Source organism: Rhipicephalus sanguineus, chromosome 2, assembly GCF_013339695.2.
Source record: "Rhipicephalus sanguineus isolate Rsan-2018 chromosome 2, BIME_Rsan_1.4, whole genome shotgun sequence".
Taxonomy (NCBI): Eukaryota; Metazoa; Arthropoda; class Arachnida; order Ixodida; family Ixodidae; genus Rhipicephalus; species Rhipicephalus sanguineus.
Window position 1 is genome coordinate 108113259 of NC_051177.1, and position 19579 is coordinate 108132837.

Sequence of the window (19579 nt, forward strand, 5' to 3'; positions counted from 1 at the left end):
TGCATGCGAAGCTGATGCTCTACCACTACGCCATCGCTGCTATGTCGCTCCAAAATCTTAGCGACCTGGAAACTGCGTGCACGGTGCATGAGCACGCTGAAAAGTGGCTCAAGACGCGCTGACGAGCATGGGATCGTTACGTCACGCGAACGCAGCGCCACTTTAGTGCATACTACTAACGCAGGCCTATATGTACATTATTATGGAGTAATACATACAAAGAAACGAACAATATTTCAATACTAACAAAAACATCGTCGACCGCATACAGCAATCAACGGTCACGTGGCCGTCTTCATCGGATCATTCATGTTTTTGCCGCCAGAGGCACCACAGGTCATTTTTCGCGACTTTCAATGAAGAAACAAAAATATAAATCCAACTCTCACGAAAAAAACAGGGTTGGTTTGAGTCAGTGCAACGGACAATCTTTACATCGGTGGAGTCAACTCATTTCATATTCTGGGCAGTTGTCAGTCCCTTTAAAAAATGATTAATCAATGTGAGGCAAATATTATGTAATCAACTTAATATTTGCCTTTAGTGTCCATTTAGGCGGGGTTCGCGGCAGGTACCGAACATATTCATGAGAGCCTGGGCACACACCAAAGTGCCTGGTAAGTGCACTGGGAGGCATTACATCTATTTCAGACATGGCTGTAGCGATTGTGACCGCTTGAGCAGCTTAGTTGGGTCATATTGTGCAGGTTAGTTGGGTCATGACAAATATGCCCATTTTTGTCTACAATATGCGGTATATGCCATTTGAACCCGACCCGAAACTATTCGACGAAATCACCATTCGCTTCGAACCCACCCCGAACCTAAAATTTACTGTTCGCACATGCCTACCGTAAACGAATGGACTCTAGAAAGTGCTGGTTCAAGCTTAAGTGATGATAGACATGGCAGAGGTGAGGGCTTGTGTAGTTTGGGCAGAAAGGGCTTCAATTACACTCAAACCTCAATATAACGAACATGGATATAACGAATTGTCGGTTATAACGAAGTAAATGAAGAATAGCCTTGTAATAGATACAGTGGTAAGCATAAACGTTTATAACGAATTTTCGGATATAACGAAGTTATTTTCGTGGCAGATGTCACTTTGTTAAATGAGATTTAATGTAATGCCGTTTTAGATCTTTAGTTTGGGCAGAAAGTCAGAAAAAATTGGACGCCAAAGAGTCTCAGTGTCCAAAATTTTAGATGTTCTTATACACTGACATCTATATGGGGCAGATTACGAACTCCGGGGTCTAAGGGAGCGCACCCTTGTCTGCCACATCAGTTGAAGGAGGAGAAGTTGAGGTAATACAGTCTTTTCCTTTCATATGTAAAGTTTGTCGACACCACGTTGGTTGCACCAAATCATGTAAATGAATGCAATTCGCCCTCTGCATTGCCTCATTCTTGATATGACAACTAGGGAACACCACCCCTCCAGCGCTTCACGAACCTAGTGAGAAGAAAAGCTTTCATATTACCATCTCATACAAATATGCTTAGGGATCCTCTGCAACTTTTTTTCGGTAATTTTGCTTCAAAATATTCAAAAAATATTTACTTCGCACTCATACTTTAATATCCGGATTTACGAGAAGCAGCCGACCGGAACTATGAGTTGCCAGCAGCAGCCATCATCACTGCCAAGTTATGCGAAAAGGAAACAACACAACATTGAAGCAAGGTGACATAATGCACTGGAGCACCTCGAACAGTACTGCCCTCTCCTCCGGAATGAAGTGAGTTGAGAGCGAATGCGTCAGATAAATGGAGCGATCGCTATGTCTCCGGTCCTACTTTAGCTTTTCGAAAAATTCTTTCAGCTTTATATTCCTGGGGAGGGTCCTACTCATTTCAAGATGTTTTTCACACCAAGCGCGAGGGGCGATCCATGACCCCTTTAAACCAGCGTTTTAAGTTACGCGAGGTCGGATCCAAAAGAGTTAGCTGGCAGCGTTACTTCATATAACATTACATCTTGTTGCTGTCGCATTTATTGCTTCGCCCTTGCGGTGAAACAGATTTTTTTTTCTGTAATTTCACTTTAAAGTATTAGAAAAATATTCCAGAAATATTTGAAAAATGTTCGATTAGCACTTAAACTTTAATATTCGAATTCGCTTCGCACCCAAAATTTTGCTATTCGTACAGCTCTACTTTTAAAGCATTTACTGCATTTTCAGTGCGAATTTCACTGCGCAAGTTGGCTTCACAGCAATACGCGTTTTTTCCCCCCATGGTTTGCAGTTGGGACTGCGGGTTATAAGCAGGGGCAGGTTATATGCAAGAAAATATGGTATCAATATAAATAGTGCCTCCGCATCTTTATACAGTAAGAGCTCGTTAATTCGGATTTCTTGGGACCGGAAAAAATGTCCGAATTAACCAAATGTCCGAATTATCGAATGGTCGAAATAAACACAATAAATGCACGAGTTTTTTCAACATACCTTTACTTAACAAAGTAATCGTGGATGCTTGTCTGTTTTCGAGCAGATATTTGTGCGGACACAAATTTTCTGAGCCTTTCAAGGTGCTCAGCAGCTCGCATGATGTCTGCAGTGTCCACAAAAGTTTCACCCATGATCCACGCTTTTCGGTTGGCACGGTAATCCACGGGAAGGTTGTTGATACTCTTAAAGCAGCGTGGCTTTCGAACCTTTCCGATAACGAGAAGCGGCAAGCGCTCTGTTCCCGTCACGTTGGCGGCTAAAAGTACGGTTACTCGTTCCTTACTTCTTTTGCCGCCGATACAAGGATCCCCTTTCATCACTCTTCATCACTTCTTGTCAGGAGAGCCCATTATTAACGCGATAGTGTTAAAGAGCTCTTATCGCAGAAATTCCGCCGTTGGCGTCGGTGTCGGCACCGTTGGTTGTGAGCGAAAAATCATCATCTTGACCGTGACCGAAAAACCGAAAAAGCTGCAAATAAAATAAATAATAAAAATGTTGGGTCCGAGTGAGAATCGAACCCAGGCCGTCTGCGTGGCAAGCAGGTGTTCTACCACACAGCCACGCCTCTGCTTGGAGCTGCACTGAAAGTAACTTTCATGCTTCCCAAAAATACGCGTCCTGTATACAGGTGTCACAGTACGAGATTTAATATCGCAGTAATATTTGTGGTACAAGCGTACATTGCCATCGGGCGTCACACCATGTCTATATCCTAACGACTTGGTAGTTTAAAGACAGACACCCATTACAAAAGGCGCACACATTACTGCGCGTATTCCCTTAAGGCCACGTGTTGGGTGCATCGCAACTTCGAAAAAGTTTCTGGTTTAAAGCATGCTACCCATTACGTACGGCACACACCTTAGTGCGCGCATTCTGTTAAATACTCGTAGTGTTCAAAGTGCGCACTAGGGGCAGGTTATCGCTATCGCGTTCAACTCTCAGAGGCAAAGCTTAAGTGGTCCCCAATTTTCAGAGCACGCAAGATTTCTACTTTGATATATATATATATATATATATATATATATATATATATATATATATACATACATATCTATATATATATATATGTGCAATTTCAATGCATATCATTGTTGTCATGTATATAGTATTTTGTATTCTGTGAAATTTTGCATTGTACTTTCGGAATTTGTGCAGTAAGAAACTGCTTACGGTATATTAGTCTCTGTATATAGCATTACTGTACGTGCATCTTTCCACTTCTACTGCGCCAAACATTTCATGGTCAATGTTCATTGCCTATATGTTCATGGCCTATGTTTCATGGCCTGTATTCACCCATGTCCTCGTTGCTTGCCATGTATTACGGAGGCTCAGGTTCTCCTCAAGTGACAAACGTCACTTTTCTCGCGAGCCTGCCCTCATTTTTGACATGAAAATAAAATTGAATTGAATTGAATTGAATTGAATTGAATTGAAAAGACCGGATCCCGCCGTCAGGGCTAAGCGAGCAGAGGACGAACGAATACTTCGATTGCTCAACCCTGTGATAGGAAAACAGGACACAGCAGCCAAACGACAACAACGTGAAGAAAATCTCAAGGTGACAGCCAGAGAATCATAAGCGAAACGCCGGTATCCAGCCGATCCCCAGGTGCGAGCTTCAAAAAATGCTGGGAAAAGAGAAACACAGGGACAGGGCATGCATTTCACTTCCCCAGCATGCACTAAGAGTGGAGGTGCCCACAATTTTGGGGTTCTGCTGTCGTTAAGTTCACAGTCATGGGTTCATTACTACGAAAGAAAATTTGTCAAAGTTGCGTTTTTGAACCTTTGCGCCGAGAATACCGGCGTCCGCACGTCACTGTGACGTCATGACTGTTACGGTCTGTTCTTCATACTTTGGCCATGTCGGCTCGGCAGATTTTTTCCAACATTGCCTTCTTAGGCATCTCAACACCTTAAAGCGAAATATAGTTCATTGTTACCAGCAAATAATTATGTAGGTCATACTAGACGCCGTAAAAATCTATGACGTCACGGTGGGTATACGCGAGATCCTTACGGTGGCGTCGCCATATGTACCTTATTTTTGAGTGTTTCCTGGCTTACCAAAGATTTTTCTAGGAGGTATGAGTGTTTCGGTACTGTCAGAAAGTAATTTACTAATACCTTATGTTCCTTTAAAGCAAAGACGTTTTCTTGGCGTTAGGACTCGTTTTATTTTCTAGGTATGCTGGCTGATCCTTGTACAGTTCGGTCCACAGTTAAAGAGAAGTGAGCTAGACCGCGTGTAAATTTCGCGTTTCGATGATTCCACAATCGCGCGGCTGTACAGGAGGTAACTTCTATACGACCACACTGGAAACATGAAACTCGCGTGTTCATATACAGAAGAACGTCAGATCTTTCCTTGGTAACACGTAGATGTCACGGCAAAGCATGCCGGAATGCGCGAATATAGAATCTCTTGCCGACCTCACGTGCTGTTTTCAATCTGCACTAGAATCACTTTTATGGCGATATCGGAAGCTTAATTAAAAATGTGCAGGAGAGTTAGAGTGTTTAGGTAGGCTAACCACAATCCTGATCGTGAGGTACGTTGCAGTGAGGTATACTCCGGGTTAAATTTAGGTCCCGGGGTTTCATTAGCTTCCACCCGATAGACAGCACACGAGGGCTCTGCACCGCAGCGGCCTCAGCATAATGAGGCCGCCGCGGTCGCAATCGAAACCGGTGCCACGCGCACAACAGCGCACCCCGTTTAGCAACTAACCTACCGCGGAGGGTATTGAAGATTAAATGTTAAAATTTTAGACACCAATGAAAGCATTATCTACCAACACAAAGGCAATAGACATGATGAACGTTTACCTTAACAATCGCTAACATATCGCCAAGCAATGCCTTATCGGACGACTAACAGGTACGCTAAAAACGTCGAACTTTAGTCTTATGCTTTACCTGTCGAGTAGTCAAAAGCTCGAAACTGCGTATTTTTCAGGCGTCCTTTGAACGCCATCGTTTCACCATCGTGCTCAGCTAAGTGTACCACCACCTTGTTTTGTTTCCTTTTCATTTATTTCTCTCTCTCTCTCTTTATCCAGCAGTGCAACACACACGATCCACAGCAATATGTATTTAGATAATAACAGTAATTGTCGGGGTTTTACGTCCCAAAATCATGATGTGATGATGAGGTACGCCGTAGAGGAAGGTTCCAAAAATTTACAACGCCTGACGTTCTTCAACGTGCACGTAACTCCAAGTACACGGGCCTCTACCGTGTTCGCTCCGTCCAAGATAGGGACACCACGGTCGGGATTCGATCCCGCGACCTTCGGGTCAGATGTCGAGCACTGTAACCACTAGACCACTGCGGCGGTTAAAGTTGAAGCATATCTAAAGAATAATCGCTGGGGTTTTACGTCCCAAAAACACGCTATGATTATGAGGGACGCCGTAGTGGAGGGCTCCGAAAATTTCGACCACCTGAGGTTCCTTGAGGTGCACCTAAATCTCACGACTTTCGCGTTAGCAGTCGAGCACAATATGTAGTTTTTTAGAACTCTGACGCACTAACGAATATCTTTGTTCTGGAGAACTGCAGCTGCTCAGTTTGTTTTGTCGATGTCTACCTTTCACAAATCAAAAATGTTGTGCTTGCGCTTAGGGGAGGCGTTGCGGTTGCGGCGCGTTTTGTGCCGCCTCCTCATTTTCCGAGAGCGCCGTTTCCTGCGCCGAGCGACGATGGCATTGGAAACTTACACTCTCTACGTGTCTTAATAATGTGAGCTTTAGCGCACTGACTTCGCTGTCGCACAAGCCGCGGGATCAACTTTCGCCATCAGCAGCGTAATTATTCGAAACAATAACTTACGACATGCTTGTATCAAAATTAAAGTTATGGTACAACCGCGCGCACGCTATCGCTAAAGTGAGCCTTTATGCACTCGCCGTTACGAATAGCCTGAAAGAACGAGCTTAACACGGTGGAATCATGCGCGTTTCGCTCCGTGTATCCTGCTATAAATAAACAAAACAAAAAAAGGAACCGAAGACACCCTTGAAAGCTTTACTGCGAGAGCATTAATCAAGCGGAAAGTAATTCAGCAACGAGGAGAAGCAAAACGTTTCGCGCGCACCGAGAAGCCTAAAACGAAACGCGAGGAGAAAACGTGCCGTCCACTGCAGATGTTTGAGCCGCAGTTGAACCTCGCAAACGGCTACGCGAGCGCCGTCGGCAAAGCTCATTCAAATAAACAACAATGAAATAGATAGATAACGGCAAAGAAACAGTGCGAAGCAGGCACCGAGAGAAAGAAAAGAAGCTTGACAATGGAACAGAAAGAAAGGCGCAGTAAATGGATGAAAAGGAAGTGGGAGTGGGGATGGCAGCGTTGATGAAGGGTTAAAAGTAGCGCTGCGGAGAAATTCAGGCGAGCGGGAAAGAAAGGGGGAAAAAGAGATTAGCTCCGCATCGCACCGGTTGGCTCTCTCATCGTGCGTCACTCGCTCGCTGCCCGAAGCGGCGAAAGGCTGCAGCCACTTAAGCGGAAACACGGTGGGGTGTGTACGTGACGCGTGTTTAAAAATAAAAGTAACAAAAGGAAAGGAACGAAAGGTAGAGAGAAAATTACGTTTTTCCCGAACGTATTCGCGGATGCGCCAGACAAAAGAGAAAGAGCCGGTGTAAAAGTAAGAGTGAGTCGGGAATGCTTAATATTTCAAAAGTGTAACACATAATGCACAATGGTGGGCGATTTATGTATTTTTCTCTTCGCTCGAGGAAATTAAAGGTGTGAAACGTGTTCGCTTGAGCGGTTTATTCGCGTTCCATCGGGTCTCGCGCACCGCTGTTTTATGTGTAGATTTTGCTTTTCGGATCACCTTCTACCGACAGAAAAATATGAAAAGGTTGCAAGAATAATTACGCCAGCCATTGTACTCGACATATTCGCGAGTATAGAAATATAACAATACTTACCGGTCGCAAACTCAGAAAAGCTTAGTGCTACGACAGGGGCTGCCTCGAAAGCTGTGACGTGTAATCATAATTCAAGCGACGACTGCGGGTAGCTGTTGCCATACAATTTCTTTTTTCTTCTGATGATTTACTGAAAAACAAGTGCCGTGAAAGCCGGTTAATAATAGTTCACGAATTTTTGTGCGAGAACACTGCCCCTGAAGACCAGGGGCGTAGCCAGAAATTTTTTTCGGGGGGGGGGGGGGGTTCAACCATACTTTATGTATGTTCGTGCGTGCGTTTGTATGTGTGCGTGCCTATATACGCAAGCAAAACTGAAAAATTTCGGGGGGGGGGGGTTTGAACCCCCCCCACCCCCCCCCCCCCCCCCCTTGGCTACGCCCTTGCTGAAGACGGTGCTCGCCGCAGTACGAGACTCCGGATTGCATCTTGAACGAATACTAGCGCGACAAAAACAAGGACGAGAATAGAAAAGACAGCGCTGTAGTCTGTCTTTTCTATCGTCGATCTCGTTTTTGTCGCGCTAGTATTCGTTCAAAATGGAAGTACACCAACTCGCTCAATTGACAGTTCTGATACTCCGGATTAACTTGAACCACTGCAAAATCTAACCACTTCACGGAATATAACAAGCCGGAGTTCTTTGGTGGTCAAGTTCTGCGATGACTGCTGAGAAACACGGTAGCGAGGATGCCGAACACAGCGAAACGCTAGGGATTCAAAAGTGTGCCGGGATTAAATTATAATAGTAACGTTTAAGGTGTTCGCAATTTGACAAACCAGTTTTACGGAATACCACGAGGGCGAAAGAGGGTTAAGATAGGGGAAGTTGGCAGCCAGCTTTTTGTAGCACAAACGTACAAGGACTTGCCCACGAATTCAGAATTCATCAGAAAGAAAAGGTCTTTTCTACTTCTTTATTTTTGTACGAGGAATGCGTTCTGATGAGGTCCTTGATTCAGAATTCGTCATCGCCAACTTTCGCAGATATATCTTCAATACAAGCTGTAAGTCTTATGAGAAACGTTAGCCATTTTCCGCCTTCTAAGAAAAAAAAAAGAAAAAAAGCACCGCAGCTGAGTCAATCTACCCTGTAGGAATATACATATAGTGAAGCTTCGTTTCAAAGAAATTTTTGCCCGGCGCCATACTTCTTTTGCTCTAGTTTCTTTTGTTCTGTCAAGTTCCGTTTAGCTCCTATGTTGGAGAATACTGTAGCACGAATTTGAACGCGACCAACCTTACAGAGATTGGTAGAGACACGCTGGCTACCTGCGAACAAAAACGTCAGATGTTCATGTTCGATTCCTCGATCAGTCAGGGATCGACAAGAGATCTGTTTGCAAGGGAACAGCAGCAGCCACGGTGAGAGAACCACGGGGAGGTTAGTAAAAGAAACAGCTTCGCATTAAAAGAATAAAAAAAACAAGAAAGCACAGAAATATCTAGCACTAATTAGCTTTGTTGTATGATACGATGACATTCACAATACCAAAATCGCTACAAAAGCTCATATTTTTTTATTACTCCTTCTAAAAGCGCGCGTATTACAACTTCTGCACAATAAAATTACTATACACACACATGGACGCACTGCATATGTAAAAAAACATTTGTTTATTTACGGGAGTGAACATGCCAATGCGACTCTGGCTATGAAAGACCCCGTATAGTGGGTGATGCACAAAATAACTGATAATTTCTGGGGTTTCATCTGCAAGAGGGAGATAGAAAGAGAGATGACGAGGAACCCTCTTGCGGTTAGCCTCCGTCGTAATGCGAGCTCCGCGACCGGGAATGAACCCGCGACATTGGGGTTAGAAGTCGAGCACCGTAACGACGATGCCACCGCGGCGGACATGAACAAAACATCTTATGCGTCGCCGTAACTGGTACCAACGGATACCGATATACACTGCGAGTAAAGAATGTAGTCAGCAGTGACCATGGTGATCGTGTGCCAAAGGCCTCATGTTAGAGTATATGAACGCAGGGTTTATTTGGTATTGCTGCATTATTGATCGAGTCGATCCGTAAAGTGCGTCTGTCAGTCCATCCATCCATAGCCAAACAAAAAAAAAATGTCGCCCGATTCTTGAGATTGTGAAATAGCGTGCCGGGGACCCGCGGTAGAGGTAACACATGCTATCCACAGCTCAATACTGGCCCGACTTACTGCCCGGTATTGACGCCTTTCCCACAAAAGGGGTATAGTGCGCAGTTTACGCTCATTGTGTGCGCGTTCAATGGCGGTCGGCTGGTGCGGCACAGTTACGGCGCTTGTATACCTCTTATACCTTAGCACCTTTACAATAGTACTGCTACCGTGGTACACAATAGTACTTCGACGGGAACTGCGTACTTTGAGCAGCCGAGGTCGGTCGTGCGCGGCCTAACTTGATAGGTAGTATGTGCTGACGCCTCATACCATTGTACGCGCTGCGTTCTTACCTCTCAGTGCACGTTTAACCGATGGACAGCACGAGGGGCGCTTCGCTCGCTTGAGCGACCACGCTTCAGTACACCAGCGTTTTGTAGAGTAACTGCAGGTCGGACGCTACAAGAGTTAGCTGCTAGCCTTATTTTGTATAACATTACAATTCGTTACTATCGCATTCAATGCATTCAAAGCTGTGACTTGAAGATTCGTTAAGACACCTGCTGCAGGCACCTATAGTTTATGTTTTCACGTCGCCGTGACGTTGAAGAATGCACCAGCCAAACCAGTCACCGCTTTATTGGGTGAAGTAGTGCCCCGCGAAACGGAGCACTGATAGTACAACGATAGTGGCACGTGCAGTAATCGTTCATCGAAATCTTGTCGGCGTATCTAATGAGATTGTTATTCATAAACGACTTACGGCACATTCTTGCATAGGCTTTGGTTCTCGCGTATAAATCCCAGAATGTGCTCCCTTATTCGCGTCTGCAGTGCAATCTGATTATAATAGTTGAAAACATTCGAGAAGTTTCTCATTAATCTAAGTGTGGCTCGCGCCGCGCTACAGCACGTGTAACACTTACAACCGGTTAGACGCTGTCGCACTGAAAAAGAAAACACAAGTGTGCGCGGCAGTAAATACCACGCGTGCGTGATTATTATTTATCTGTAGCATAGTGACGAGGATGACTTGCTGGTTAACGCATGTACCAGAAAGCCGACGTGACTCTGCCCGAAAGAGGTGCTAAGCATCGCATAATAAAAGCAAAGCAACTAGCCAGCACAATATTGCCGGGCATCAAGCTTGTGTAAAAGAAGGATTCAAGGGGCATGCGACAGTCGAACTGGGGTGCAACACGATGACGCCGCTTACTATATCTATTACTTAACTGGTTTTACGCTAGCGAGAAATGAACGGTAAGCCTAAACCTGCTCCTCTGGCGGCGTCTCTTCATGTGACGGTGTACATGAAGGCATTTCGCCACATGTCTGAGCCTACGGTGTACTGGAGATAAATGGCTGAAGTAGATACATTTAATGAGAGGACGACGCACACGTAACGTTGAAACGGCGCTACGCAAAGCCCATTTCGTAAAAACTACTATACCCTTACCAAAGTTGCGAGTACACACGAGATCGTTGTGCGGTTAGATGTAAAGCCCGTCTAGAAAGAAAACTGCGATGGGGAAGGTAGACCAGGCTGTTGCGCAACGATAATCAGCAAGCAGAGGTAGCCAGAGAGAAAGGGCTCTTATTGCTCCATACTTCAATCTCTTTATATAAGTGATTACCGTATTTAATAAGTAATTCTACGTCGTACACCTTCTTGTTAAATCGAGTTTAAATGGTGACTCCTAGAGAACACGTTCCGAGTAGTCCGTAAAACTTTTCAGACATTTCAGAATGCATGCGAGGAGGCACTCGGTCGGTGTTCTGTTTTCATGATCGTAACATAAATCTCCCGTTAATTGCAAGGTAGCACTCGTTTGTGTTCATACGAAGTTGTTTCTTTGGAGAGAAGGGTTTGTATCATTTGCACAAGATGGCTGGCGCAACATAGCCTTAGTCACTATATTGCGCCATAAAACCTGGTTTACCTAAGTAACTACTTTAACAAGTCTGGGAACCAAGCGGTAAAGAAGCAGTCTTGACATCCGTATGCGCGTGTAATTACTCTGTGCTGGCACGAGAAGCTTGCGCAACACATCGCCTTTACATACGAAATTGGCATGACCTCCATGACCTATCTTTCCGAATTACATCGACCACGTGACGATGCGAACGTGGTCTGTGTTCTTCTAACATGTGTGTGAAGCTAAAGAATGGCTGCTGGGCTCAATGCTCGGCTTCAGCATGCTTAGATATCGCTTATCTCCGAATCGGCGCAAAAATAAAGCTGTAATGATTCGTGAACCTGATCGTAACACAATGAAGAGGTTTGACACATTAAATTTTATCCAGCTCCGTGTCAACGGGGTGCATACTGTTATCGATTTCTCCGCGTAATACACGCGCAAGTCACGTCAGGAAAAGCTAAAAATAGACTGCCTGGAACATGGCACCGAGAGCCTTATAGAAAGAACGTTTAATACACTGACACCGATACGCTTCAAATAATCGTATGCAATCACTGGCAAAGTATTATTAGTGGCTGACCCTGTGTGTGGTATCAAGGCACGTGGATCTAACACTAGGGTAGGGGAGTCGGGGGCGGGGCTGTAATGTTAAGAATCGAATATAAAACTACGCTCCCGAGTTTGGCGCTATGCGATCTCTTGTTGATAGCGTCTTCTGCAGTGATTAACGTCTACGTGCTTTGTTATAGCGAGCTCCTTATTGTCAATGCTTTGCAGGGAAGTACGCGCTGTACCCGAGCGGAGAACTTTACATTCACGACGTGGATGAACGGGACGCCGAACGCTCCTACCGGTGCCAAGTACTGGACCACACCACGAACGCTACAAAAGCAAACACGAGGCCTGCCAGGATCATACTTCAAGGCGAGTGATCTTTCACGCAGTCTAAACAGAGCGCAAGTCGCGCGTAGTGGTAACAGATGTGCTACGCCAGAGTGTGACGCATGGTAAAAGCAGCCCAGCAGACGCAAGGAACATGAGAGAAGACGATGCTTCGTTCTTTCACGTCTGTTCCCTCTTTCATGTCGATTGTGCATGCGAACTGGTTTAATCATGTCGCACCAATTCGCCCAATGCAATAGGTTCCACTGTGATTGCACGTGGAGTTCATCAAACTTTTCAGACAATTCTGGAGTCATAAGAAAGATATCATCGGATACAAATACTTTTGGGACATGAGTGAAATCAATAAACCTAGCCTCCAAGACGACCTATCTCGGTATGGGTGAGTCAACGTGTTTAAGCGTGCGCTAGGGCTTTCACCAACACTGTGTCGATATTGAAACGCAGCTCACTATTCACAATTCCTGGTTAGTGCGACGAGATTGTTTTTAACCTAGCTATGAATGCAAGCGCAACCATATTGCTAACCAAGATCGATATAATGCAATTCAGTACGCACAGTACAGCTAAAAAAAAATTAATTTTATGGAGCACTCTACAACGTTTGATTAGACGTTCGTCGTACTGCGTTGTATCCCTTTTGTTAATAACGGCCCGTATCGACAAAAAAACTGTCCCCATTGAATTGTTCTAAAAGAAAATTCTAACCAATCTTGACTACGAATATATGATTAGCGAAGTCGGGCAGGCAATGGCAAAAAGCACCAACGAATGAGAGGCTTCGTGAATTTGACCCCAGTGTTCTTTCTCTGATTAAAGGGCTATCATCCGAATAAAAATGAGCGCACCAATTTGTAACGTGTATATGATGGGGTTGTGATTACACGAGTGCGATGCTACATGATTTGCCTTGAGGAAACTACAAGCAAGGGGCCGAATTCACAGAACTTCTCTTTCGTAAGCGATCCATGCCACTGGCTGGACGACTTCGCTAATGATATGTCCACTATGAGGATTGGTTAAAATGTTCTCTTACGAACTTTTTCAGCGTAAGACATTTTTCTGAAGCAAGCCGGGCCCAGAATATTCGGTAGCGCGAATGACGTCCAGTTTATATTATCTCGCTACGAATGTTTGGTTCACTGATAAATGTTCATTCAGATCAACAACAACTGCACCTAATTCTAATTCCGAGAGCACAGTCGGAGCCTATGCTATTGTTGTAATGCTGGTAACGTTCCTTAAAAGATATCGGAACAAGGCCCTGCTCTGCGGTGATAAGTGCTCGTCCGAAGGCGTCAGATGTTAGAAACTTTTTCCGCCCCGGAAGATGATGGTGTCGTCGTCGAGCCTTTCTTTACAATGGGGGCGAGCGAAAAGAAATCGAAAGAGCGGTCTACATGATTGCACCCGGGTCCGAAGATTGATGTACGACCTGCCTCGTGGTTCGGATGAGAAAAGAAAACTGAAAGTATATCCCAGGTATTTATACGTATAAGAAAAAAAAAAGCGTCAGAAATCTGAGAGAGAGGCGTCGTGCGTCTAGCGCCGATCGACCAGCCAACGACTCTTCGACCGCGCCAAGAGAGACGGCGTTTTTGAGCCGGAGGACAGCGATCGGCGCTGTATAGTCGCCGGGCGCCGATGCTCTTTCAGCCGCAAATGTTGCCGGGCTGAGGAGGCTAGCGAAAGTGAGGGGGAGGAAAGACTACCCTGATCACTGTCTGCCGCGCATCCACCTTCAGTAATACACCGCGTTCGCTGGCTTTATACTATACGTGGATTCTGCCGAGCGATCGAAATCGCTCGCTATACTCTCCTCCCATCCCCCCTCCCCCACGTGACCTATTCTTTCTCCATTTTTTTTTTCTCTCGCTCCCCAATTTCTTTCCCCATCGCTGCTCTCGGCGCTGAAACTAGCAGCCGCAGCGAAATCGCATCGAATTCGACGCGGTTCGCGCCGCTCTCTCTTTCGTCGCTGCCGCCAAAAACACCGCTGCGAACGCGAAGCTCGCTCGCCGAAGATGAGCTAAACAGGAAACGAAAAGCGATTCGAAACATGGGTGGTCAGAAGCGAGGGGGAATCGAATGACACGGGTGACAACGACGACATTCGCCCGCCCTCCATCGCTCTCCAGCTTTCGTCGTCTCTTCCTTTTCCATCAACCCTTCCTCACTTACTCTTTTTTTTCCATTTCTCACGTCTCCTTTCCGGCCAGCGCTTCCTGAAACTTTTCTCGGGTACGCTGCGGTGTGCTGTTCACGGTTCACTGTCCGGTGTCGCGGAAAAAAGGGGCGCGAGCGTTACGACCCTTTGATGGTGGTGGTTCGCTTCTGCGTCGCTTTCTGTACCATTTTTCGTTTTCCTTTCTCTTCACTGTTGCTCGCACAGCGGGCCGCGTTTTCCTGGGGCAATCGAGCGAAACGCAGTCATTCGCCGTCCCTCTTCCCATCGGATTCACCCTGCAGCTAACTATAGGGGATTCTTCCCAATCCCTGATTCCCCCATCCTCATTTTTTATATCATTTCGTTTTCCCCCTTGCTCTCTTTGTTTCGCCTTCTCCCCTTCCATGTCGCTTTCTCTTGGCGAATGAGTCCATGTGTATGATTATAGCTAACGTAAGGAATTTTCCTCTTCCCGCGTTATCCTCTCAACCGCACTGTTTCTGTCTTCTGTACTATTAATAGGAGTACTGATACTTGATTCCCAAATCTTAATTAGAGCGCAAGCACACGACACATTCACACACCCACACACCCACACACCCAGGCATGAACCACGTACCTGGGTGTGTGGGTGTGTGAATGTGTCGTGTGGTTGCGCTCTAATTAAATTTTGGAAATGATCTACCAACTAGCCCAACAACAAGTTCTTTTGATACTTGATTAGCGTGCGCATGCACTGCTTCCTTGACCGTATATTTCGCTTTCGCTCCCAGCTCGTTCAAACAAGAAGATTACGATGGTGTAATTTCGGCGGCAAATATATGTCTGCAGTCCACGCTGATGGGTCAAGCGCGAAGGGTGCCGTCGAGAGACGCGGGGGTGTTCCACTGGGGTATTATCGGATTATCGAAGGATAGAAAATTGCCTCGTAATTAGCGCATGTGCGTGTAAGGGTCCTTCCCGTCGAGCTGGAACCGCGTGCTACGCCACAAACGTTCTTCTTCCCTTAATCATCCCTCCACACTACATGTACATCCTTTCAATACATTTATTGTACCGCGCTTCCTCCCGCCCTTTTTTGCTTGGCGACAGTCACTACGCTTCGATGCTTCTCGTATATAGGCGCATCCTGGCACTTAACTTTTCTTCCGTTGTTTGCAAGAATGCGCGTATAGACCGGAAATCGACACAGAGCAGTACCCTCATTAATTAATTTTGCGTGAGGCTCGCTGCGCAGTCGCGAATGGCGGCTATACTGCGCTCCGCGTGTCCGTAATTAAATTACGCCCGTATTTCTCGTCCTTCCCATGCACGTATATGGTACGCCCACAATCTTGCGTTTCCCGCCTCCGCGCGGCTTGTCGCGCAAGGATGTCGTTGTTGCACCACTAAAGGGGTAATGGATACAAGGCGCACGATGTAGGCGTTTGCGTGCGTGCGGACGCAATAAGGAGCCTATGGATGAGATCCTAATGACAGCGGTGTATGGAGGTACTCGAAAAGATTGGCGTTCTTCCGGGTTCTGTGGAAGATAGCCGCCTTCCTGTACGGTGGCAAAAAGCTTCGCGAGTTAAACAGAGCGCTTCCGTTGGCATATCAGTAGAGCGTAATGAAACGTCTATTTGTACTAAACTTTGTAATTGTGTCAGCAATAAGTGAAATGAGGGTAATACTCGATATGAAGTAAAGAAGGGGTCCAGGCAGAGGGGTGTGCTTTTTGTTAGACGCAGCCATGCGAGTAAACAGGTAGGAGAGTCAAGTAAATAGAGGAGGGGGCGTTATTTGTAGCTTTGTAGCTTGTAATCGAAGCGTATCGAATTATGAGATAAAAGGAAAAACTAACTAGGCTGGACGAAACTACAAAAGGCCGCCGGTGGGGAACATAACCGGCAGTTACGCGTGCTCTGCTCCACCAAACGAACTATGGCGGCAGTCATTTTATATTATTTCCGTATGTGTAACCCTCAGAGTGTTAGTCAGCGTTGCTCGTAACTATGGCGGCGAATGTGGAACATTCACCGCGATGCGGAAAATCCTGCGTGATACTGATTTACCGGGTGAGGCATTTATTTATTACATAGTCCACAAAAACAGCATTGCAGAAGGCTGACAGCTTCGTGGCGTGTGTTTACCCGATTTACGGAAGCTTGGCTTCCCATAATTTTTAGAAGTGAGCCTTAGATATCCATAACTTTAGTTATTTAACTACTTATTTAACTTGCTTAATTAGCTTTTCAAATGCATAATTTCTCGTGACGGGATGATTATGGATCCGAACACGCAGCCATTATTTTCGCACTATGTAACGGCCTGACGAGGGTGTCTTAGGGGCGACTGATAAACCACAGTACTGACCACACGCTTCCTCAATACAAGTGGCTGCTACTTAAATGAGTGCAAACCCCAATTAATACACTGTGAGCAGTTTTTGTAGTGTGATCCCCACGGTGGACCAGCGACTACTCATTTCACAATAAAGAACTTTCAATCATTCAATCTCTCCACCTCCTTTAAAAGTTCTCATGGCTTTTTTCTCGTGCTATCAGAGCAGCACTACTCCATTCAAGGCGTACTATAATTTTCATCGCAGGTCCCCGGAAGTCAGAAGCTCCGCGCGTCATTTCTTGGACGAAGGAAGTGACGGTTGAGGAAGGCCAACCAGCGACGCTCAGCTGCGCGGCGCGGGGGATGCCCCTGCCCGCTTACCACTGGTTTCGCCAGTCCGGTGCAGACATGCGGCCCCTGCTGGGTGCTCCGACGCGCGGTTCGCAGTCATCGTCCACAGGTACCGGTCACCAGCAGGGACCTGCGTCGTCGTCTCGAGGCACACTGGCACTCGGCCCTGCGCACGTTCAAGACGCGGGTCGCTACGTGTGCCTTGTGAACAACACCTACGGCGAGGACAGAGTATACGTGACAGTTAACGTCAGAGGTGAGTGCACCCTACATTGTAGTTACTCTCCCCTTCTGACCATTCCATCATATCTTCAAATACAAATGCACGCACTACGACGCTCTTTCATGCCACTTCACGAGATAATGACAGCGGGAAAAATGAACGACGGACCAGCGAGGGGACACAGACAAGATCTGTCTGTGTCCCCTCGCTTGTCCTTCGTTCGTTTTTCGCTCTGTCAATCGCTTGTGCAATGGAGTACCAACTAGCCCCAAACATTCATGTTACTAAGTTCATGCCACTTCTTTGTCTCTCAACAGAGATCGTAGAAACGTATAACTCTTGAGCGGTGTCATTATTTGAGTAGGACGAGAGCCAACTGGCAACAATACTGGGGAAAAAAAACGTTCCTCTTTTGTGTCTTAAGTTTTCTCCAGCAAGGATATATTGTCAGTTAAAGGAACGCAAGCATGTCTTATCTCTACCAGTATTGTGTTGCAAACAACTTTTAATAAGAATCCACGAAGCTGTTGGATTGAACGCACGTCGCTGTGAATACGTGCGGCTTGTTGATCCACCTTCAATACATATCAAAACGAAATTTCACATTGTTTGTTATTCTTCGCATTGCGTAACAGCGCAGACACAGAGACACACGAATCGCCTTAGCTACCTTCCTGTCTTTTGTTGTTATTCGAGATGAGACCACGATGAAACTAATTTTCAAGATCTATCTAGGATAGCTCTCGATTATCGTGCACCTGTTACCTTGGACCAAACACAGTTCTATTCTGATAAATCTGCAGGTTCACCTCTCGTGAGCGTGCAGCCCCGATTTCAGCGAGTTCCTCTCGGAGCATCCGTGACACTGACGTGCAACGCCACCGGTGGCGGGGCTGGCGTGCTAGCTCGGGAGCTTCGCTGGTACCGTAACCTAGTGCCCGTCCAGCCATCGGCTGCTGACAGGGTGCGCTTGCTGGGCTCCTCGGTGCTTCAACTGGGCTCGGTCAAAGACGGCCAGGAAGGCATCTACCAGTGCCTGCTCGACAGCACGCGGGAGTCGGCACAGGCGTCGGCGTTCGTCTTACTCATGGGTATGCAGCACCTTGCTAATACCTCTTCAAAGCAATTGCTTCGTACGCCTAACTGAACATTTGAACAGGAGAGCTGTTTAAGCTTGGCAAACCCCCGTTCACCTCGACATATATATTGTCATCATGAGCGCGTGTAACGAAATAACTCGGCGGGCGGGCGCTCCCTTCGTCATCTTCATCTTCTGCTTCGCTCCCGAAAGACTCTCCCGACGCGCCGATTTGTCCGGCGTGGGATGCAATAACTCGGATGGGCGAGAGAACGAGTACAGAGAGAAAGAAAGAAAGAAAGAAATAAAGAAAGAAAGAAAGAGAGAGAGAGAAAGACAAAGACAGAAATAGACCGAAAGAAAGACAAGGAAGCGAAAAAAAGATGCAAAGACACAGAAGGAAAGAGACATAGAAAAAGAGATAGAAAAGAAATAGACACAAAAAAGAGAGAACAAAAACATAGAGCAAGAAAGAAACAAAAAAATAGAGAAATGGTAAGAAAGGGAAGCAAGAGAAAAAGGTATAGAAACAGCGAGAAAGGGAGAGAAAGAAATAAAAGAAAAAAACAGAGAAAAAAAAGTCGCCCGCGTCTTTCCACGGGGGGAACTCGAGTAAATGCGTCGCAGAGTGGCGGGGGTATCGCGTGAATGTTGCATAGTTGGGTATGGTTTGGGAATGCTTAATTGTTACAGGATGCGCACACCAAGTACGACTTGAACGGCTCCAGCGTGCAAGAAGTTCCGGGTCCGCAGCTCGCTTCAAACGCTTGCGTTCAGCGTCGTATGGACGTCTCTTCGCAGCCTTGTCTTCTGTGTTGCTTGCTGTTGTTGACGCCGACGAAGGGGAGGGTGGGGTAACGTTGCCTTCAACGAGTGGTGGGACGCTTATTTAAGGTACTGTTGCTTCCATCGCATCTACTCGAGTCAAGCAAAGCGTCAAGTCAAGCGAAAGCCAAGTAAAGACGCCCTTGACTGAATTTCGAACGCGCGCTCCGTCGCTTATATACACACCGCCCGCGTTCGATCGAGAGGAGGGAGGGAGGGAGGGATGGAGGGAGAGGAGAGGCCTGCTGTCGGCACGAGACGAGCCGAGCGTGCGAGGGAG

The 19579-nt window shown here is 46.3% G+C and overlaps 1 protein-coding gene across 2 annotated transcripts in view; it reads left to right on the forward strand.

Annotated features, from left to right (window-relative positions):
- Positions 1-19579, forward strand: part of LOC119383510 (Down syndrome cell adhesion molecule-like protein Dscam2) — a 245549-nt gene that overhangs the window by 196185 nt on the left and 29785 nt on the right. Inside the window, exons 4-6 of one of the 2 annotated variants that reach the window (XM_037651681.2) lie at positions 12205-12351; positions 17088-17429; positions 18200-18487. In XM_037651681.2, the coding sequence (XP_037507609.1) occupies positions 12205-12351; positions 17088-17429; positions 18200-18487 (777 nt within the window). Of the gene's footprint in view, positions 1-12204; positions 12352-17087; positions 17430-18199; positions 18488-19579 lie in introns of those variants that run through there. The other variant, XM_049412551.1, reaches the window with a different exon arrangement.